The 24,435-nt window shown below is 37.3% G+C and overlaps 1 protein-coding gene across 1 annotated transcript; it reads left to right on the top strand.

Annotated features, from left to right (window-relative positions):
• Nucleotides 1–5,772: 5,772 nt before the first annotated feature.
• Nucleotides 5,773–24,193, top strand: cacnb3b (calcium channel, voltage-dependent, beta 3b). Its single transcript, XM_083569925.1, has 14 exons — nt 5,773–6,194; nt 18,109–18,228; nt 18,344–18,466; nt 18,861–18,982; nt 19,154–19,209; nt 19,357–19,376; nt 20,869–20,949; nt 21,677–21,735; nt 21,937–22,037; nt 22,190–22,341; nt 22,429–22,524; nt 22,611–22,781; nt 23,222–23,269; nt 23,405–24,193. The coding sequence occupies exons 1-13, from the start codon at nt 6,153–6,155 to the stop codon at nt 23,249–23,251; spliced, it is 1,173 nt and encodes a 390-aa protein (XP_083426051.1). The 5' UTR covers nt 5,773–6,152; the 3' UTR covers nt 23,252–23,269; nt 23,405–24,193.
• The last annotated feature ends 242 nt before the right edge of the window (nt 24,194–24,435 follow it).

Here is a 24,435-nt window from a genome sequence, read left to right as displayed (position 1 = left end):
GCACCAAGTGTTAATCCTGTCATATGAAACATTATTGAGGTGGAGTGTTTGGAAATGAGTTTGTGTTTGTTTCAATGTGTGTGTGTGTGTGTGTGTGTGTGTGTGTGTGTGTGTGTGTGTGTGTGTGTGTGTGTGTGTGTGTGTGTGTGTGTGTGTGTGTGTGTGTTTATTAAGCTCAGCATGTTTAAGGCAGCTGCAGGATCACTCTTTAGCACTCACGGCTTCTCTTGTCTCGTATGCCGAGTGCATTTGGAAGAGCCGGACTTCCTGCATGGGATCAATTAAATACTGCATGAGACAGCACTAAAAGCCTCAGTGGAGTGCTTTCTGCAAGTGTGTGTGTGTGTGTGTGTGTGTGTGTGTGTGTGTGTGTGTGTGTGTGTGTACTGTAGGATCAGGGCAGAGTGCTTTGATTAAATTTGGTAACCCACCAGAGTTTTGAACAGGGGAAACTTGAGTTTTCCTTTTCTCAGAATCAGAGTAAATTCTATTGGACCAGTGAGAGAGATCTAAGAGGAATGTGACTTGGTATTTGCTGACTTTACGCTTCGGCACAAGAAATAACACCAGTTTATTGCAGGACAAAAGCTGGTCCACAGAATAGGGGCTGAAGCTGTAATTATGGCAATTATTTTCCCTTACCAATAACATTAAGGAACAAACTATTTTATTGTGTTTCCCGATTTTTATTATAAACATATTTTATAAACAGTAACTACATTTTCTTTTGTTTTAATTATAATATCATTCTTAACCTCTATACAATATAAGTACTCTTTTAATTGAAGAATAAATACTGAATATTTATTAATCAATGCATTGAGCAAATTGTTTAAATGAAGAGTGCAATTCTTGATTCCGATTGTTTGGAAAGTGCGTAGATTGTTTCTATATTTAGAACTTACGCACTTACACCTCAAGTGAGAGGAAAAAAAGGGTCCTTCAGTTTGTAGCTACAATACCATAAGTCACAACAGGACCTACGCTGTCTTGCAAGAAAGTCGCTACCTTAAATGTAACTATAAATGGTCAAAAATGCATTGTATGCATTAATACATTAAATGCGCTCTTGTGAGGAGTTATTACAACTCTGAATATATGTGTATAATTTCATAGGGTAATTATTGCTTAATATTATTTCTAAAGCCTTTTAAAATGCAACTCATTCTACAGTGCTACACATATTATGTGGAGGAAGTCTAATTTTACATTTGGATGAATCATATAATTTACATTCTCTGGTAATATAATATCTCATTGTATAACACAATGGTTATTCTATTTATATCATTATATAAAGAGCAGTGATGAAGAGTCCTTGGAGAAACTTAATGTCTGTGATATAAAGACAAAACTATTGAAGTAACACAAGAGAGCTTATTTTAGAACAAAAAAGGTAACATTAGCTGCATATAGAAGACAATCCATGAGCCAGTGCCACCCCTCAACCCCCTCCAGTACAGGATGAACTATCAGTGTCCATACTGCAGCTATTGATTGATCCGCTCTTATTGTCCTACCAAAGGATCTGCGCTCTAACTGAACCCTCTCTGCAATTGATATAGAAGGTTGTTGAAGTTCACAATGTTCCGCTGGATTGACTTTCAGCACCTCAGAAAAATGTCTCCAAGCTGGTTATCAATTATTCAATATACCGCAATATTCAACTCACACTATGCTGGCAAAATTTTATCACAAGCCCTGCATTATATTTGTAAAGAGGATGCTTAGAAGGGAAGTATATTATGGTATCAGGTTATAATGGGAAACAGACAGGGTTCTTTGTTTGTCTCTTGAATGATTCCCTTAAAGATTCTATGTAGAACCCAACAAAAAAAAAATCTAAAAACACTATTTGTAGGCAGCTGTTAAAAATTCATCTGTAGTAAAATGTGGTAGCTCAGTGGGATAGATGTTAAACTTTGTATTGGAAGATCACAAGCTTAAATCCCAGTACCCATGCTCCCACTCTTAGATCCTTGAGCAAGGACCTTAACTTCTTATTTGCATTAATAAGATGATTGAAAGTCGCTCTGGATCTGCCAAACCGAAATGTAATAAAATGATGTCACTGAGCACCAAACTGGTGGTGGACAGGGTTGCTGAAACAAGACGCAGTAGCAATGAGGTCACAACGTCGTTGTGATATTGCACAGATGTAAGTTTTATTAGTATTTAATGTCTAATTGGAAAGAAGAGGCTTTCTTCCTTCACACTTAATTTGGGAATTTCATCTTTTGAACCAGAAATTACAGTAAAGCATGGACGCCTGAAGATCTGTGGTAATGATGTGGCAGTTGTAGGTTGCAGAGTCATCAGATTGAATGATTAAATGATAAATTGAAACTGTGAATGGGCACACAGAAACTGTGAATGGGCACACTAAGAACAGTGTGAATGAAATCTTAACTTGACTTAACCCAAGAAACTTGCCTTGGCAATGCCATTTTTCCCTTAAACAAAGACATGAGACTGTCCAGCAAGCTGTTTACATGGTATCCACCTGGGTCCTGGGTTAAAATATAATGTAATCTATGTCATGAGTACATTGTTAATAGAAGTCTGGAAGGCAGTAGGGGCATAGACCAATCCACACAGCATCACTAATTATTCACAGAGACCCAAAGTCATAAATGTACCAATTCTTATTGATGCAGGAAACGTGTAGGGCCTTATGTAGCTATGTTGCAAACCCGTCGAGATATATAAATATATATATATACACACACACATTTCCTTGGCCTTACTTTGGGTGGTGTAGTGACTGAAAAAAAAGTTGATAACACAGTCATAGTGTCTATGTGGAGGTAGGATACATGGGAAGTCTTGTGGTGGTTTCTCAGGTGTCTACAATTCTAGAAACTAAAAGCAGCATGAGACAGAAAGTTCCCATAGGGTTATTAGGGGCTACTGTGACCAGACCAGACCAGAACAATGCTTGTACAGGATCTTTTAGTGAATACAAAGGAATCCTCAAATAATGAACTGTGTTGTCATCTATTAGATTTCCATCTGTGCAGTGTCCATGTTGCAAAATGAAGCAGTGGTCTAATTAATACTCAGAAATGTGAGGTAGGCAAATGCTAAGGATTGGGTAAACCGGCATTAATCTTTGTTAAACAATATAATGGATTATAATTTGACAGACTGACTGACAACAATGACACAATGCAACTATTCTTAGTTTCAATTTATTTCAATCATTTGGTTGTTTAAAAAGAGTAGTGTGTTTGCAAGAAGGCGAGGACCATTAGTAATCAGGTGTCTGAAAATGGGGCTATATATTTAAAGAAAAAGAAATAAATAGAAAAAATGGCAGAGTGCATTGATGTCTTTTCTGTCTGTTCATTTAGTCTTCTATCAAGCCTTTTTCTTCTATACTCAACTTTTCCACCTCCTCTTTGGCATTAAATGAATTCAATGACCTAATATATGCCTATATATAAAAGATTTTATATAAGGTAAATAACTGTACAAGCTCTACTCTGAAAGGGGCCCTTTTGCACGTTTGACATGGTGAATATGTTGCTTTTGCCTGAGCTTTTATGTCAAATGCAAAAAGAAAGATAAAAAAAACGATAACCTCAAGTCATTCTGTGTCCAAATCCGTAGTATAGAGCAATTCAGTCTCAAGCCATTCAAACTGAATAAGTAGGAACACATGCTGCCAGGATAATGGACTCCAAAGTAGGGCTCATGCTGCCAGAGGCCAGCTAGCATGACTGCATAGCTGCACAGGCTACATAGATTGAACAAGAGAGGCAAGAGAGGGCAAGGGCAGCAATGTAGCGCTGTTGGGTTTAACACAGTCCCACTGAGAGCTTGCGTAAATTTCTGGATGCTGACTCACCTTGAGTATGCAGGGTATCATGCCTCACCCCATTGTTCGAGTAATTATGCTGTGAGGGCTCTCGACCCAACAGGGATCCGCTGTGTCCTCAGAACATCTCGGTTGACTAGTCGGTTCTCAGTAGGTTCAGGCCTCAGGCTGTAGCACATGCTGAGGTCCTATTAGTTGTGAAGTATTCAAATAGAGACCTGTAGCCTGCCCATCACCTCACCAGGGAATAAAAATTCAAAGCGACCATATGTCTATGTCTCAGATTAGGAAAAGAACCCCCATGAGGTGTGAAAGCTGATGCTAAAAGCCAAATGCCTTTTTACAAATTATGAGGGTCAAAACAAGTAGAATAGAATGATATTAATTATCTTATTAAGCTCCTTTACCAGCCCAAACATTTATATATACTTTTAATATATTTATTCATTCATTCATTTTCTCCCGCTTATCCGTAATTCGGGTCGCGGGGGCAGCAGTCTAAGCAGGCCCCCGCCTTCGACTGCTGCCCAATCCTCACAGCACCGTCCCTTACGGTCCCTCCTGCAGGTGGTGAGCCCACGTCACGGACCTTGATATTTCCCTCGTAAGGGAACTTTTATTATAATATAATATAATATAATATAATATAATATAATATAATATAATATAATATAATATAATATAATATAATATAATATAATATAATATATATACGGCTTGCTCATTAGGGGTAAATGCACACATTCACCTTGACTGTTGATTTCTGTAAAGCTGCTTTGAGACAATGTCTGTTGTGAAAAGCGCTATTGAAATAAACTTGACTTAACTTGACTTGACTTGACTTGACTTGACTTGACTTATAAGCAAGTGGTTCTTAAAAACATTGTCACAAAATTCTTGGAACATGTTAGAAAAGTGGAATTATTCGGCTAATAGTGTACACAGCCAGTATGTTCAAACTGATTTGACTTGGTAGTATATTTTACAGGCATCTTTTTTCTTCCATTTACATTGGCATATCATGTTTCATATCATATCGAATTTTACTTCTGGCTGTGATGCGTCAACAAAATGACCACTTTTACACTTTGGGGTATATTTCTGGACCAGTGGTGGACAAAGTACACAAACCATGTTCTTGAGTTAAATTAAAGATACAATAGGTTCAATATTACTTCAGTCGAATTAAAAGTGCTTTAAACTTTCACTTGAGTCAAAGAATAAAAGTATCCGCTTTCAAATGTATTTAAGTATCCAATGTATTATGATTCATTATGGCATTATGGCTTTTGTCACTCTATTGTTACTCTTAGCACATCAATCTATTCATATAATGATATTAATGAGTTAAACACTGACATCTATCGAAAATTATCATGAGCCAAAAACCTTCTTTTCAACCCATAAAAAAAAGAATTAGTTTAAATAAGGCCACGGGTGTTGTGGCAAGTTAGAGTCAGTTTCATCCATCATTTATTGCTTAAAAAATGTTCTGCTTGCTGTTCAACTGATGCTCAACTGTATGTTCGTGCTAAGTAGATACCACCAAGATGCAATCAATGTGGCCCAGTACCAGGACTTGCAGATAAACAGTATGAATAAACAATATGAACAGCAATATACACCCTGTTTAACATTTCCTCCGTAGCACAGAAGAAACATTGCACTCTATACGAATGCATTTATAACATATAACGCAAAGTAAGCAGCTGAGATAAATTTCATTTAATCATGATGAAAAAAAAGAAAAAGAAAAAGAACTGTTGTCCGAGGACATGAACAGAACAACTCTCTTTTATAACTAAATAAATCTAAAAAAAATGATGTTATGATCCAAAAAAAAAAAAAAAAAGAGTTAAATATAATGAAGTAAAAAATATTTTTAAAACCTGGATGCATTTAAGAAAACCTCTCTGCCATCCCATGCACCAAACCTCAAATTCTGCTGTTACAATCCAATCTCCAAAGTCTTTCTTCGCCATCTCGAGTGGCTTCAGTGCCAGTTTGAGGAGCAGGACCAGACAGAGCCTATGTGCTTGTGTGAGGAGACACAGAGCAGAGGCGGCAGAAAGCAGCAGCAGTGGGAGGGTGGATGTGTGCGCGCTTGCTCGGCTCGGCTCCACTGCTGCAGTCGGGCATCAATTTCATATAGGCACTGTGTGAGTTCTCGCTAGCATCAGATCCTCAGCCCTGCTCTCCTCTTCTATCACCTCTCCTCTCCTCGTCTCCTCTCCTCCCCGTCTCCTGCCGCTGGTCATGGAGAACAGCTCTCAGCTTGCAGCTCTGTCTGCCTCTGAGCCATGGAGGCGAGGCAGAGGCTGTGTGTAGAGGCATGTCGGCATCTGATTCTAGTGCAGCGCTTCTCAGCGCCAAGGTACGGGCCTCTCTCTTTCTCACAATCCTTTTCTTTTTTCCCTCTGTTTCTCTCTCTCTCTCTCTCTCTCTCTCTCTCTCTCTCTCTCTCACACACACACACACACACACACACACACACACACACACACACACACACACACACACACACACACACACACACACATGCAATCTTGTATTCTGTCTCTTTTCTGTGTCATCCTTAAATCTTTGAACTACAAATGAAATTTTGCATACAGTTTTGCATGATATAGGATGTAATCTCTTACCAGCTTTTTTATCGTGTTTGTATTTGACAAATTATACAAGATAATGTTTCAGCATTACAGCTGATCTGTTACTTTGAGCTCGTGGAGGAGAGTAGACAATAAAGCAATAGTTATGTGCATAGGCACAATCAATCAGGTGCTCTAAGAAAAAAGAAAAACAAAATTTTGTATGCACACAAATTTAAGCACAAATATTTTTGTAAAGACATTTTAATCCAGAAAATGATCTTTGAGAATGCTGGTGACTTTATAGTGATGTTATAGTTTATTAATAGTTTCCATTTTTCTGTACATCTTTTTTCTAAAGGTGCTGTTTTTTTTTTTTTCAGTAGCTACAGAGTGCAGTGATATGCAGTTTGGCACCATATTAAGCATTGAGTTGTCTGGCTTGGTTATCTGATTTTAATCAAACATACTAACTCTCTGGCCGTCACATTAAAACCCTTAGAATGATTATTATCAGGACCAGAACCTGAAAAAAGTGGTTGATTTTCTGGATGTAAAAGATTTTTCTGTGCTGCTTGCACGCCTGATTGTGTATTGCAGTGTGACATCCAGGTCTGTTCAACTCTACTGGGAAGTCCAATGCATTTTCCATGACCCTTTATAAAAAATTTTTTCTTTCACAACACCTGAGTCTGAGCAAGAATGATTGTGGGTGCCTGAAACCCATGAGTCTTTCCCAGATTTTTCTGCTCTGTGCAGATTTCTGTGCATGTGATGTAAGGAAAAGGCTGCACGCAGTGTGCATGGAGTGCAGATGTACAGTATAATGGGTGAAATGCAGCAGTTATGGAAGCACTTTTATTGGATGAAGTTGCTGTGCTTGGCTGTGTGTCTTTTAAGGGATTGCATTACGGTATCGATCGCACTCTGGTGCGGCTAAATGCTGAGTCTGGCGGGTCATCTGAAAAAAAAAAGGTTGGCCGTTAATGCACAGTATATGTGTATGGAATACAGTAAGCTTGTGTTTGTGTATGTGGGTGTGTGTATGTGTGGTCTCAGACACTGCTTGCTTGTTTGGACATTGTGTGCCTTCCTATGTGCTCTCTTCTATTATGTGGTTATGCACAAGTCATTCATTAATGCAATGATGCACCTTTAGGATCCTTTCAACTCCCATTTTTATTGGATTGCTGAGGATTGTATTTTATTTATTTTTATATATATATATCTTCTTCTTCTTTCGGCTGCTCCCATTAGGGGTCGCCACAGCGGATCATCCGTCTCCATACCACCCTGTCCTCTATATCTGCCTCTTTTACACCAACTACCTGCATGTCTTCCCTCACCACATCCATGAACCTCCTCCTTGGCCTTCCTCTTTTCCTCCTACCTGGTGGCTCCATCTTCAGCATTTTTCTACCAATATAATTCATGTCCCTTCTCTGCACATGTCCAAACCATCTCAATCTCGCCTCCCTCACCTTGTCACCAAAACATCCTACATGTGCTGTCCCTCTAATAAACTCATTTCTAATCTTGTTTATCCTCGTCACTCCCAACGAAAACCTCAACATCTTCAGCTCTGCTACCTCCAGCTCCACCTCCTGTCTTTTACTCAATGCCACTGTCTCTAATCCATACAACATCGCAGGTCTCACCACAGTCCTATAAACTTTCCCTTTCATTCTTGCAGATACTCTTTTATCACAAATCACTCCTGTCACTCTTCTCCACCCACTCCACCCTGCCTGCACTCTTTTCTTTACTTCCCTAACACACTCTCCATTACTTTGCACTGTTGACCCCAGGTACCTGAACTCCTCCACCTTCTCCACCTCTTCTCCCTGCAACCGCATCACTCCACTGCCCTCCCTCTCATTCACACACATGTACTCTGTCTTACTCCTACTGACTTTCATTCCCCTTCTCTCAAGCGCATATCTCCACCTCTCCAGGCTCTTCTCAACCTGCTCTCTACTCTCACCACAAATCACAATATCATCTGCAAACATCATAGTCCAGGGAGACTCCTGTCTGACCTCGTCCGTCAACCTGTCCATTACCACTGCAAACAGGAAAGGGCTCAGGGCCGATCCTTGATGCAGTCCAACCTTCACCCTGAACCAGTCTGTCGTACCTACTGCACACTTTACTGCTGTCACACTGTCCTCATACATGTCCTGCACCACCCTCACATACTTCTCTGACACACCTGACTTCCTCATACAATACCACAACTCCTCTCTCAGCACCCTGTCGTACGCTTTCTCTAAATCCACAAATACACAATGCAGCTCCTTCTGTCCTTCTCTATACTTCTCCATCAACATCCTCAAAGCAAATAAGGCATCTGTGGTGCTCTTCCTCGGCATGAAACCATACTGTTGCTCACAGATGGTCACCTCTTCTCTCAGCCTGGCTTCCACTACTCTTTCCCATAACTTCATGGTGTGACTGATCAACTTAATTCCCCTGTAGTTACTGCAGGTCTGCACATCTCCCTTATGCTTAAAGATCGGTACCAGCACACTCCTTCTCCATTCCTCAGGCATCCTCTCCCCTTCCAGAATCCTGTTAAACAATCTGGTTAAAAACTCCACTGCCATCTCTCCTAAACATCTCCACGCTTCTACCGGTATGTCATCTGGTCCAACCGACTTTCCATTCTTCATCCTCTTAATCGCTGCTCTCACTTCCTCCTTACTAATCCTATCTACATCCTGCTTCACCAACTCCACATCCTCCAACCTTCTCTCTCTCTGATTTTCCTCATTCATCAGCTGCTCAAAATACTCCCTCCATCTTCTCAACACACTCTCTTTACTAGTCAACACATTTCCATCTCCTTCCTTTATTTCTTCCAGTCTCTCTGCCTGGCCAATCGGTACAAATCCTTTTCTCCTTCCTAAGTGTCCAATTTCTAATACAACTCCTTATATGACTTTTTTTGTTTGTTTTTGCTTTATCCCTCTTCACCACACCTTACAGTCTCTAATCTCCTTCAGGTTGATTCAGGTACCCATTACCTCCTCATCACCTCTGTTCCCTTCACCAAAATGGCCATTGAAGTCTGCCCTGATCACCAGTCATTCTATCCTAGGTACACATTCTACCACGTCATCTAACTCACTCCAAAATTTTTCCTTCTCCTCCATCTCACAACCCATTTGTGGAGCATAAGCAACTTCAACTTCCACCTTCATGTTCATCACCCTATTAGAAACTCTCTTCACCTCCACTACACTTTTACTAAACTCTTTCCTCAGAATCACCCCTACACCATTTCTCTTTCCATCCACACCATGACAGAACAGTTTAAACCCTCCAATGTTCCTGGCCTTACTACCTTTCCACTTCTGAACACACAACATATCTACATTTCTCCTCTTCATCATATCAGCTACCTCTCTTCCTTTACCAGTCATAGCACCACATTTAAAGTACCAACCCAAATCTTCAATCTCTTCCACTTCTCCTTTTCCTGCCGTCTCTGTAGACCTCTTCCCCCTCTCCTTCTCCTCCTTCAGCCAACAGTAGCCCAATTTCTAGCAGTACCCTGTTGGCTAACAATACCTGATTTGTGATCCGCATATTTGATTTGCCACGTTTTAACGCTGGATGCCCTTCCTAACGCAACCCTCCCCATTTATCTAGGCTTGGGACTGACACTAGGAGTGCACTGACTTGTGCATGAGTAAATAAAAAAATTAAACTAGATAGAGAAACTAAAGCCTTTTTTAAAAGATAATATAAAAAGATAATATAAATTGTTGCTTGTTGAGTGGACAAAAATAGTGACATTATAAGTCAACCAGGACTGCCAAACTATTTATTTTTTTAATTACATTTTGTTTATTTTTCTTAAGGATTAACTCTTGTAGATGATCAACTCATTGAGGATCATTGAGGTATCTTTTTTTTGTGTACAATTTGTGTTGCTCTTGCTCTGTAGTTCAGGCCATTGGAGGTTAAGGTATGAATAGATCAAATGTAGGTCTGCATGATATGGACCAAAATAGCATTTTACTGATCTAGAATGTTCATATTGCCAGCCTCTGTACTGCAGCACTGCATCAGGATGAGCAGTCACATAGAAATCACAGCACCTTTTAGAAATAGTTTTAGGACAAATGTAATTCAATACATTAACAATCTAAGTGGCCCAGTTTCCAAAAAAACATACCATCATACTTCTTACCATCAAGAGAGAGAGAGAAATATATATATATATATATATATATATATATATATATATATATATATATATATATATATATATATATATATATAGAGAGAGAGAGAGAGAGAGAGAGAGAAAGAGAGAGAGAGAGAGAGAGAGAGAGAGAGAGAGAGGCCTGTGTGATGTTCACTATAGCATTCATTGGTGTTCTTTGTGCTGCAGTGAATTTTGGGAAACTCTGTGGGAAACCCTGTTTAGTGCCTAGATATCTGTAACACATGGACATTTCCAGAGGCTATTAAATCTGTATTTTTAGATCATCTTCAGTTTCTGGAATTGTGTACATAAAATTGTTAGTAGTCAAAGCATTGAAATAGAAAACTGGAGATTTTTCATTACTGCATTAAAATAGACTCGGTTTACTTTTATTAGAGGATCTTATTCAGCCAAGTAAGACAATATTATTGTCTTCTGGTTTTACTCTGCTTTTCCTTATTATTATTATTATTTCCTGCTTTTGTTATTCTAGAGTCTGATCCTGTGTTATTTTTCCTGTGAAACACTTTGTTAACCTGATCATGGGGGTTCACTGTGCTACAGTGTGTATAAAATATATGGGGCACAAGGCCACAAAGCCGACTTGATATAATTCACATCTGAAATGTCTTTTGTGATTTTACCTCCTATCTTTATTTTACATCAACTCTTTTTATGCACTTTACTAATGTATTATTATTATTATTATTATTATTATTATTATTATTATTATTATTATTATTATTATTATTATTATTATTATTATTATTATAGTCATAGTAGTAGTAGTAGTATAATAGCCCCCTGTGAAGTTGACTTCCAAAATATCATAATAATATTATTGATTGTGTTATATTTCTATTTAAGTCTGTGATGTCACTGTGCAGAAACTAAGAATACACAGCTTAACCCGCAAAAAAATGTTTTTCATCAAAATTTGTGTAATTATGAAATAATAGTGCTTTTTTTGTGCTGTTAAAAAAAAAAATCTTTACTCCCATATAAAAAATTATTTTTATCACAGGGATTGAGATGAACTACATTTTCCATTAGCAAACCCCAAAACAATGTCTCTCATCTTCCTTTTTATTAATTAACACCCCTATTTAATTTCTGCCTTTTCTGTGTTTCATGGCTAAGCTTCTGTTATGTAAAACTGTTGTGTGATGTTTGTAGTATCCTGTGTGTTTCCTGCTACATTCCACAAGCTTTTATTTCAATATAATTATCAATATGCTTTTGTGAGAAAATAAAAAAGTGACAGGATGAGAATGTGGAGTGTGTTAACAACCTTAAAACATTATTTATTATTATTAACAGCACATCTAAAGTGTTTTATTCCTTTTCCACTACAACAATTTGCAAATATTATCCACTTCACATATGTATTTGCTTATATGTTGTGTAAATGAGTTCCTATTCTCCTATACTCTATTAGACTCTACACAAGCTATAAACAGTTATTCAGTCACGGCCTCTTTTTTGTTCTTCTTTTGTGGCTAATAAACATAACATTGCATCTTGTTGCATTTCTGAGAAATCACAAAGCTCTCCAGCTTAAACTACTGTTTTAGGAGACCTAAAGTTACAGTTTCAAAGCCCTGACACTGTAAGATAGTTCTTAAAAATGCTCCTTTTCATAAAACAGAAATGTACAGACATACTAAAATTTCATTTCTAGATAGTATATAAAAGACATTGAAGCTAGAAAACCCATTTTTGTAGCAGTACATGGGCGATATATGAAATTACATCACTAGCAAAATTCTTTGTTACAGATTGTGGACTATCTTCATGTACACAGTAAAGTCTTGAGCAGAATTTAATAGAGTCTGACATCTGTTTCTGTTTCTGTGAATCCTGTTCTCAGTTAATTAACACTCAATTAAAGAATCTCTCTATTTGCATCTACTTCCTGCTTCATTATACGACAGCTATAGTTTTTCTTTTGATTTCATTAAATATTTAAGCATTGTGGGTAAACTTGTGGGCATCTTTCTACTGAAGTCCACATTGTTCTATTTAATGTTCAAAAAGTTTGTGAGTTGAAATATTTTTGTGATGCTGATTTTTACAGCAAACATTTGCAATTATTATAGTAATTTCAACTTTTGTGTACTAGAAGAATAGTGTGCTAGAAGTGAATTTCTCATGTTTCTAGCTTGGGCTTGGCCCATTTATATTTTTTTTGCCCAGAAGTGTATGCAAGTTACATTAGTCAAACTAAAAAAAAAAAAAAAATTGAAAAAAAGTTTCAAATTTTCTTGCAAAGTTTTTTTCATCTTTAACACTCTATGTAATGATTTCGTCTCATATAAAAGGGCAATGCAATAATCATTACTTTTCCAGTACAGTTTGAGATTTAAATTAATGAAATGTTATTTATTTATTTATTTATTTATTTATTTATTTATTTATTTATTTATTTTAATGAACAATTTCCTTTTATTCTACATCAATTAGGTGTAACGGGATTCTGAGTTTGTCATCGATCAACATGGAAAATGCAATATGAATGGCACTGATAATGGCATATTTTTTCTTCATGATCATTTATACGATGCAACATCCTGTTTACCTGTGACCTGTGTAATTCTTTACAGTTAAATGGAAGATATAGAATATATTTAATGGTGCATAAGAATCAAGTGTATCATGTCCATTTAATTATGCATTGTATCAGACACCTGAGCTGTGTTTGATATTTTAATTATATCTCAGCCAGTAATGAAGGGATTATGTGAAAGTTACCAGAAAAGGAAGAGGAGGGTAAAACAGTAGGAGGAAGAGAGAGAGAGGGAGAGAGAGAGAGAGAGAGAGAGAGAGAGAGAGAGAGAGAGAGAGAGAGAGAGAGAGAGAGAGAGAGAGAGAGTGTGGTGGAAGCAGCTCAGGAAAAATAGCTGCAGCTGTTAGGGCACTATATTTAGGAATGATATGTGGGTGATGCTGCTTGCTTTGCAAGGAGTCATACACCTTTATGCTCCTCTGAGACTGCGGGTCTTTTGGGATTATCTGTGAGGCAGAGTAACTCTGCTGAGTTTACACAAATGATTCAGGATGCATTGTGGCGAACGTTTGACAGGATGCTCATGTGTATCTCTGCCTGCGTGATTAATGAAAAGGGATTTATCCAGACCCATGAGACACAATGTCTTTCTCTATCTCTTCTCCCCGTATTATCCATTGTTTCAGAGGTTTACTCAGTTATGAGAGGATTCTTATAGCTGCTATTACAATGGGGGTTTTTTTTGTCACTGAATCTACGAAAACATGCATTTTACCAGTTTCCTTTTGAGCATGTGGAATATTTGGCTTGTGGAATATTACTAATAGTTTATAGGGTGAAAACGAGTTCAGGTAGCAGAGATAAATCAAAATAAAAAAAATTAACTAAAATGGATGACTCAAATACAAGTGTATTTCATGTCACAATATTACGTATTACATAATTATATAAAAAAAAGGATTTTATTTTATATTACATTTTATAAGGCATTCGTTTCAATGTAGAATTCGTTTTAATGTAGAATTTCAAGTTGGCCTGTATTGATTTAAAATGCTGATCTGTAGTTAAAATGTTGATATTATTCATGTTTGAATTAATCTGAAACATGCACACAGGTGCACAATTATTTTTTAAATCATGATATATCTGCATGTATCATACATACATCAGTGGGACACAAGTACCAGCTCAGTCATGGAATTGCCCACCTGCTATCTATTGTGGGTTAGTATTCTGTTGTCTCAAAAAACTGTGTCAAAAATTGTCACATTTTCAGGAAATGAGCAAGGATGAAACAAATGTATACAGTAACTTAGTGTGATTTGGTTTTCTTCTGTTCCCTCTGATTTCCTCTGGAATTCTGTTCAATTTAGTTGTTCAAATCAGTGTTGATGAACTTCAAATGAATAGTTGGAAAAAAATTGTAAACTCAGTACATTTGACATCAATTTCAACCATTATCATGATTGTACCTCTGCATCTGGCATACTATATAAATACATTTTCCTGGTTCTAGCTTTTACCCAAACATTCTTACTGCAGAAACGGTAAACTAACAAATGTTAAGGACCTCCTGGAGTGTTTAAAGGCTCTGGCATAGAGAAGCTGGTGCTGGATCTGTGATGATGAAGCTCCTAGTTTTATAACCATAAAGACTGTAGAAGACTGTAGAAAGAACATTACTTATAATCTTATACTCCAGTACTCATGTTAGTTCTCACTTTCCAGTGTTCTGTATTGTTGAAAGATTTATGATCAAACTCTTGATGTCACCCAAATGAGGATGGGTTCCCCTTTTGAGTCTGGTTCCTCTCAAGGTTTCTTCCTCATAACATCTAAGGGAGTTTTTCCTTGCCACAGTCGCCACGGCTGCTCATCAGGGATAAATACACACCATTCACCTTGACTGTTGATTTCTGTAAAGCTGCTTTGAAACAATGTCTGTTGTGAAAAGCGCAATAGAAATAAACTTGACTTGACTTGACTTGACTTGACTTATGGATGAGGAACACACACTTGAGTTAAAGTAGAGATACACTTTTAAAATATTTAAAATATTACTCCATTAAAAGTAAAAGTACAAAAGTATTTGCCTTTAAATGTACTTAAGTATCCAAAGTACTATGATTTATTATGACTATAATGTCTTATTATTTTTGTCATTTGCTTAATCAGCAATAAGCTATAATTAATAAGTTTATTATTATTAAAAAGACTCAAATGTTACTCTTAGCAACACCAATCTATTAATAGAATGATATTAATGATTATCATCAGCCCAAAACTTTTTTTTAACCACTTCCAAAATATTTAGCAAATAAGGCTACAGGTGTTGTTGCGGGTTCGAGTCAGGAGTTTCTTCCATCATTTATTTCTCTCGTAATGTTCTGCTTGCGGTTAAACTGAGCGGTTAAAATGTTTGTGCTTAGTAGATACCAGCAAGCGGGGATCAAAACGAGCTCAAAACAGAGCACGCACTTTACCCTGAATGCTTGACTGATTTTGCCAAATGTAGTTGAGTAAAAAATACGTTATTTTTTACTTTGAAATGTAGTTAAGTTAAAGTCTCCCCAAATGGAAATACAGTAAAGTGCAGATACATGAAAAAGTGTGTTACATTACATTTTACTATTTTTGTGTTTAGCACATTTTGACTTTCTATAAAAGAAAGATTTTCCATTTGCACTGAAAACATTAATAAGCCTTAGTATTCCCCATACCGCCCTGTATGCCTTGTGTGGGGTTTTTCTGTTTAGCTAGCAGGTCTGTATTAGCGTAGGGATAAAGCTCATTTCCAAGACTGGTCATAAAAAACTAGCCTGATCCATCTCCTGGTTATATTTTGCTTCATGCTATGATTAAAATGATCGTACGTCTTGAAATCTTGCACCTTTAACCCCAGATATCTGTTTCATGTTACTTACTTAAAAAGGTATCTTTTGGTACTTTGCAGAAAATGTGTATCTCGGTCACATGCTGCCCTTTATAATAGTTCAAGTCTACAAGACTTTAAAAGCAGAACAATGTGCTAAGTCACTGCAGATTAAAAAGGGAGAATGATACAGAATGTGCTCGACCAGCCAGTTTGTCATCCTCTCTGACACGTCATCAATAATACATCACATTAGAGTGCTTCCCCTCCCTGACTGATTACTGATGCTATTCTTATGGTTATAGAAAGCAGTTAAGGTTGTTGGTGTCTACACTCTGAGCTCTACCTTTAGCTTTTTTTATGTGATTTTTTTTTAACAAATCTAGAAAGACTGTTCCTCTGCTCAGTTCAATTTCATTATTATAGCACTTTTGGACTTTTTGCTGCAAAGCAGCTTTACAGAAACTGAGGCTTAGACGATTAATCCGTGAGCCAAAAGCCACGGTGGTGAGGGGAAAAAAAACTCTCTTTACATGATATTAGGAAGAAATATTCCCAAGAGCTGAACTAAAAAGTGGAACCGTCGTTTTCAGGGCGAAACAGGATAAAAGGATTTTAATATTAAGTCAGGGTTAAATCTAAGTCAGATATTTTAAAACATGCTGTATGTTGTCTAGTAGGACTTTATGTGTTTATGTGTTTATACTGTATGTGTTCTCTGTATACTATAATAAAAGCTTCATGTTTCAATTAAATTTTTTTTCTGATTGGTCAAAAGGTGTTAATGTTCTATATCAGCAGCACTGGTGATACACTATATGGTTTAAATTATTGGGATATCTGACTTTTTCATTCAGATGTAGTTCTTCCCTAACCGTTGCAAAGACATTGAAGGCAATTGAACACAATTATATCTTGTCTTTGGATGTAGTAGAATTAAAATGTACCTCCGGTTCCAGCATGACAATGCTTTGTACACAAAATGAGCTTCATGAAGATGTAGTCTACATGGGATCTTGGCCTGCTATAGATCTTTGACTTAAACCCTACTGAACACCTTTGTGATAAGTTAGGATGCTGACGGCACCCCAGGCCTCCTCACCCTACATCAGTGGCTTAAATAATGCCCTTGTGGTTGAATGAGCACAAATCTCTAAAAGCACACTCCCAAATCTAGTGGACCATCTTCCCAGAAAAGCAGCGAAATGTTGAATAGGATGTTTAAAAAGCACGTACAAATCTTATAGTTACGTCTACAAACTTTTATACGTGTGTAACTCTGGATGCAAGAAATAGTAACTTGTTTAACAACTTATCAGATTGAAAAAAAAGGTTTTATAGGATGATTTGGAAATTTACCAAGGGGTAAAACTGTTTCTTTAATTCTTTCACGACAGAAGAACTCTTCAAGACTGAGGGTTTGGAGCTTTTTTTGTAAATGTCACTATAAACCGATTTAATACATATGATTACGTCGATTTTTTACTGTTAGCGATACCAAATTGGTATGGCATACGAGAATCAGAAATGATGAGTTGTAAGGTTTTTGGGAATGAATAAACTCCAATGTATAATCTCTATCACACTACTCTGTAGTTATTTTTCTATAACACCACGCTCTGTCATGCTTCCTTACTACTAGCGTGCTATCAGAGGCAGTGGGTGTAGCTACAACTGACACTGAAAAATGTCTAGGTGCTAATATAACTGAAACATAATCATTAATAGTTGCAAATGTACGACTATAGCAACCATTCAATGATAATCTATTAAACAGGTTAACGGCACAAGAACTGAAAAACTGGTTAATAACACAAGAACACTCCAAACAGTGTTTTGCAAGTTCAATATTTTAGCCTCTGATCTACCACTTCTTAACATTCTCTGTTTGAGTCAATGTCACACCTAATAAAAACATTTCTTCCTTCCTAACCTCTGTCTCTGGTTTTCTGTCTCTCCTCTCCTGCCTTTTGTTCTCTATCTTGGGGTCTCTGGTGTTCTCTTTCATTGTCCCTCTTTCTCCTTTTTTTTTTTTTACATTCCTATTACCTTTGCTTTCATTATGTCAAACCTCTGCATTTCTCTTTCTTTTACTCTTTCTGGCAGGGTTCGGCTGATTCCTACACGAGTAGACCCTCGGACTCCGACCTGTCCCTGGAGGAGGATAAGGAGGCGTCTCGGCGAGAAGCCGAGCGCCAGGCCGTGCTGCAGCTCGAGAGAGCCAAGGTAATCCTCTTGTTCTCTAATAATCATTTAGCCTTTCAGTTTTTCTTATCCTGCTGTGTTACGCTGCCAATCAGTTACCCCTGAATTATGGCCCTTGTTCTCCTCTTCTTCACAGTCCAAACCTGTGGCTTTTGCAGTGAAAACTAACGTGAGCTACTGTGGTGCTCTCGATGAGGACTGTCCTGTGCAGGGCACCGCCATCAACTTTGAAGCCAAAGACTTTCTCCATATCAAAGAGGTGTGTGTGTGTGTGTGTGTGTGTGTGTGTGTGTGTGTGTGTGTGTGTGTGTGTGTGTGTGTGTTAACCGGCAACAAAATAGCTGATAATATGATGCAAAAAAAATATATGAATAATAAGAACAGTATTATTATTATTATTATTATTATTATTATTATTATTATTATTATTATTATTATTAGTAGTATTATTTATTCAGTTGACTGTTTTACTTTCATATTATTATTTTTTTTTTGTTTCAAAACTTCTCATAAGTTTTTAGATTTGCAAGTTTGTTTATGCCTATGCATCAAAAAGAGACAAAGATTCTATAGGTTTTCCTAAAACTTGCTATGAATGCCATTTTTCTGACCTATTGGTGATTTATTGACTGCAGTTTTTCCTCTCTGTGTAGAAGTACAATAATGACTGGTGGATCGGACGGCTGGTAAAGGAGGGGGCTGACATCAGCTTCATCCCGAGTCCAGCCAAACTGGAGGCCATGCGTCTCAAACAGGAGCTGAAAGCTGCACAGAGGTCTGGATGACCATTTTACATATCAGCAACCCAAAAGCAGTTCTAAACAGAACATAGTACAACATAACATTCCCCTGAATTTCTCAGGGAGTAATTTTAATTAGAATTTTTTCCAGATATAATGATCTAATTTTGGGGGGTGATTTGTGTCCCTTGTCTTAATCTGTGTAGGAAAGCAGGAGGAAATGCACAGTCAGGAGGCTGGAGGTCAACGCCTCCGTCATCAGGTAAAAATGTTTAATTTGCTGTTTAAATATCACTGCTAAATCTCTCTCACAATCACACGATGGAGATGCCTTGATCTAATGGAGGAACAGCCTAAGATGTAGATCAAATGTGTGTTCTAAAATCTTTGTTTTCTTGTCCTCCAAAAGCCAAACAGAAGCAAAAACAGGTAGGTTATTGCAATGCTGATCTATTAATACTGCATTGTCATAATTCATTTCCTTCCTCTATAGTCATCACACTCATCAAATTGAGAATGTTGACTTCCTTTTCTGTGCATCAGTTCTTCCAGGGTTCCCCCTTGTTTATTAAACTCTTAGTGTTTTACCTGCTCTGACACACACACACACACACACACACACACACACACACACACACACACACACACACACACACACACACACACACAAACACACACAAACACACACACTCATAACATCAAAATGTCTATTAATTAGCTAATTATTTGGATGAGAACTAATAAGCACGTTTGATCAACACTTATTTGTCAAAGCGTAATTAAATAGGCGGTGAAATCATAATTGTTTGACAAATTTGACAAGCAAATCATTTTTCATGTTTTAATTTTGACTATTTCTTTTCTATTTATTGCAAAGCCTTTTTTTTTAAACAGCTTTTAGAAAAATGGAAATGAACATGTACAATAATCAAGACAGAGGTGACAATGGGAAGGAAACTTCCCAAGACATGACATGTGGAAAAGTCATTACTGTGTTCTACATTTGTAGAACAGTAAAATCAAATAGTGGCTAAAATAATAATAAGTGGCTAAAATGTCTTGGCTATAACGTGATCGAAAGGTTTAGATCCAGGCATTGCCATGCTGTCATACCAGATTCCCCAATGAATAATTGTTTGTAAGTAGCTCTGGATTGGGGCATCTGCAGCAGTGTTAAATTGGACTTTTTCATGCAGAAGAAGTGTCGGGATGAATCAATCATAATCACAGTGAATGTGATTCACACTGAAACATATTTTTTATTTGATTACATTTCTTTGTATTGTCTTATTTTCATGTTTATTTTATGAAGCATCCATTAACTGTACATATTAATGTACCAAAATGCATCTTCTCTGTTTGTTTGAATCTGCCAAACTGTTGATGGTAGTAAAGATTTTCCCAATGGGAATTGTGATAACTTTTGGCACCTTATGTGGCCTCTCCTATCTTAATTAACGTTATTCATGCAGTTTTAGTTGTGTTTCTTGTATATTTAATCAATACAATGTCCACAAAGTGTAAGCTTAGTAAAATAAAGGCATTAAGATAAAGATTATGAAAGGTCGAGGATGTTAGTGTACCAAAGATTATTTTATACAAAATTAGGAATTCTGGAAAAGTATAGGTAGATGTTGGAAAGGCATCAATGATTTATACATTGTACAGGATAAAATTAATGCCCACAATATTTACCTAATTACAACACAGCCATGGATTTAGATTCCCTGGGGCTTTAATGGCAAGTGGAAGTCAGCAAAGATACTGGAACACAGCCAGACCACACCACTACTCTATCAGGGATAAAACAGACTCTGTGTGTGTGTGTGTGTGTGTGTGTGTGTGTGTGTGTGTGTGTGTGTGTGTGTGTGTGTGTGTGTGTGTGTGTGTGTGTGTGTGTGTGTTTGCTTTACTGTTTCAGACAGAGCATGTTCCACCATATGATGTCGTACCCTCTATGAGGCCGGTTGTGCTGGTTGGACCCTCACTAAAGGGTTATGAGGTACAGGAAATTCAGTTACCTTATATAAAGTGGAAAAATAATTCAGATGTCTTGTGTTTCAGCATGAATAGCAAAACTGTTGTTTGCATGAAATTTGATGACATTATTGAAATATTGTAGCATTTTACATATTTAGAGGTCTATTTCTATTTTTATGGATGAAGACAGCATATTTTGGTATATTAGTCTTAGTAATTGGTCACATGACTCAGATACAATATGAAATCTAAAACACAGCTTTAAATTGGAGTTAAATGTTGAACTCTAGTGTGATCCTTTCACTGTGTTCTCAATCTAGTATTAGACTATAAATTTACTGAGCACAAAATATATAAATTGACTTTACTCCCCACTTTATTATTTGTATTTGAATTAACACCTGCATTGCAGGAAATCACTCAGATTCAGGAGCTTCAGGGAATGCACATGAAACATCGCAACGAAGAAAGCGTGTGATCTCTGTGACTTTGTTCACCAGAGATCACACAGTCAAAAATGTAGATCTGATATACATATCATGATGCTAATTCATCTATTTTCTGAACACTGAAAATCCACCACAGTGACATTTATCTGGAACCTATTTGCTTACGTAGGTTAGGCCAAGAAAATAGGTAAAGGATATCAACTGTGCCCATTTTCAGCTTAAAGGCCAAATTAAAGTTACAACATACAAAAAAAATAAGTTGAAAATGACATTCATTTGTTTTGTTTTTCTTCTATGTAGGTAACAGATATGATGCAGAAGGCACTTTTTGACTTCCTAAAGCACCGGTTTGATGGAAGGTGAGATAAAAATTTTAAGAGCACATTGTCATTGCATTTTGTGAGAGCTTTCAGCCAGGAAAAATTCTGCTAGACCCAACACACAGTACCATTAGATTCTCTTTATGCCAATCTCCGGCAGTTTCTAATAACTACACTACTGGAATTATTGATACTGGCTGTGTAGCCTATAATTTTTATTGTTTTGCATTTTCTTGGCAGAATCTCTATCACACGAGTGACTGCAGATCTGTCTCTAGCCAAAAGGTCTGTGCTCAATAAGAAAGCTATTGTGGAAAGATCCAACACACGCTCCAGCTTAGGTAAGGGACATTCTGTACCATTGGAATAACAGCTTGGCATGAGCATTAGCTGGTATCTAATTGACTACATGTAAAGCTTTTTGGATTTGTCTTTATTGGGTTATGTTTTTATATGTAATTATATGTATTGACCCTGTTTTTTTATTTTGTAGCCGAGGTCCAGAGTGAGATAGAGAGGATATTCGAGCTGGCAAAGTCCTTGCAGTTGGTGGTACTGGATGCAGACACCATTAACCACCCAGCACAACTGACAAAGACATCCCTCGCTCCCATCATCGTGTATGTCAAAGTGTCGTCGCCAAAGGTAAAAGACAGATCAATCAATAAACTCTCCGAACGGCCAATTAAGTACACCATAATACACTTAGTTACTTAACATGTCCATTTACAGGTTCTCCAAAGACTCATCAAGTCCAGGGGAAAGTCTCAAAGCAAGCACCTAAATGTACAGATGATGGCAGGAGATAAACTCGCCCAGTGTCCACCGGTCAGTTACAAGTTGTTATATCAGTATTGTGCATATACACATTTTTACCTGTTCATTTTTTTTCGCTTCTTTTTTTTTCGCTTCAGGAAATGTTTGATGTCATCCTGGATGAGAATCAGCTGGAGGATGCATGTGAACATTTGGCCGAGTACCTGGACATCTACTGGCGTGCAACTCACCTACCAGGCTTCGCCCCTGCAAACCCCCTATTGGAGCAAAAGGTGGTTACCCCACCCTCAGGCAACTCCAGCCAACAGGTGAGTTTGCACAAAAAAATAGAGATTCTTATTATTGTTTCTTGATTTCTCAATAGTTTATTACATATTATAGAATTTGTTTAATGTTATGACAAATAGGATCTGACTGTTGTGATCCAAATTTTTGAAGCATTAAACTGATACTGATACTGATACTGATACAGATAGTGCCACTGGGTTACATTCCTATTACTGTGGAGGCAGGCAGGTACAGATTTAAAGAAACAGTCCCACGCACAACTCTACTTTTAAGAGATTACATCATTTAACACTGTACCTTTAGAACATACAGAACAAATAATATGTAGTTACAGCATATAAAGCAAGGGATTTGGCACATAATAATGCATTACAGTACATTTTGATTTTGTATTCTTTTTTTGACAAAGGTTTTTTTCACCATATCTTACAGCATTTCATTCTGACACTTTCTTTTCCAGTTCTCTGAGACCCAGGAATTGATTGAATGAGTGCTGTCAAATCTCTGGGTAGGCACATGATTTCATTTCAATAATGCATTTTTGTTTTTGTAGATTCATTGCATAAGGAAAGAATATTGAGAATAGCACTGCAGTATCATCAAGCCATGCTGTGCTCTTATACTGACTACAGTCTGTCCTCAGCTTACAGTACAGGTGGTGGAAAGTTCTAGAGCCTCCCTAAGTCCGTCTCTCAGAGGTCAGCCCTTATCGGCCCCTGAATGGAGCAGCTGCCCCCTGAGGGGAAGGAAGATTTAGAGATAAAGAGGATATATTAGGAAGAGGACGAACTCCACCATACTGGGTACACGGAAGGCACCACCTCAATCCGCAACTAGCACAGCTGCACGTGCCCCTGTCTCCACGTCTCAGGACCGCTCCACTGCAGCACAACTTAAACATACAGACGCAACACAGTACCTAGCAGCACACACTTGAGAGCTCTATTCGGATAGGATTAATTCTACATGGGCCGTTGATTCTTTTCAAGCGCTACTCAGTGATCTTTTTTTTGTCCAGATTGGCTCTAGATTTTTCTCTCCTCCCCTGCACCAAATTCCAGCCACCAAATATTTGCTGGTCCGATTGTTTTAGAGTTTCCTAAATAGATATTTCTGTAATTTGGTATTTTGTGCTACTTGTACATGTTTTTAGCCTTCTATGCTTGTGCACATTCCAAGCAAAGCCAAATAATTTATAACTTGGAAGAGGTTCACCAACATTTTTCTGAACTATCATTTGTAGCCCAGAAGTAGGAAAAGAACGTCTGTTTGTGTGCAATGACACAGCCTGATTAGGCTGCATATCGTAATCTCAGCATTACGGTTTATATAAATAAATCCACTAAAAAACTATTGATAAGCAAAAATCCTCTACTGCCACTGTCATATATGCCATCCCTCAAGGTTCAGTCCTCATCTGTTCATCATACATATATATATATATATATATATATATATATATATATATATATATATATATATATATATATATATATATATATATATATATATATATATATATATATATATATGCCTGCCCTTGACCAGAGCATTCACAGATGTGGTCTTAGCGTCCAAAAATTCAGCACTCTCAGAGATTTATCTCAGTACAAGGTCTACCGAAGCTTTTCCTGCCACCTCTTTAAGCGAATGTATTCATGATTGCATAATAGA

Source organism: Silurus aristotelis (assembly GCF_946808225.1).
Source record: "Silurus aristotelis genome assembly, chromosome: 19".
Classification (NCBI taxonomy): domain Eukaryota; kingdom Metazoa; phylum Chordata; class Actinopteri; order Siluriformes; family Siluridae; genus Silurus; species Silurus aristotelis.
The sequence above is the reverse complement of the archived record's forward strand: the minus strand, read 5'-3'. Positions and strand labels throughout refer to the sequence as shown.

Bases quoted from the DNA above. Each gene is read 5' to 3' on its own strand.
- cacnb3b (XM_083569925.1), top strand. From the start codon at position 6,153: ATGTCGGCATCTGATTCTAGTGCAGCGCTTCTCAGCGCCAAG. The intron at 6,195-18,108 runs GTACGGGCCTCT...TCTTTCTGGCAG, and splicing joins CAGCGCTTCTCAGCGCCAAG to GGTTCGGCTGATTCCTACAC. The intron at 22,342-22,428 runs GTAAAAGACAGA...GTCCATTTACAG, and splicing joins TCAAAGTGTCGTCGCCAAAG to GTTCTCCAAAGACTCATCAA.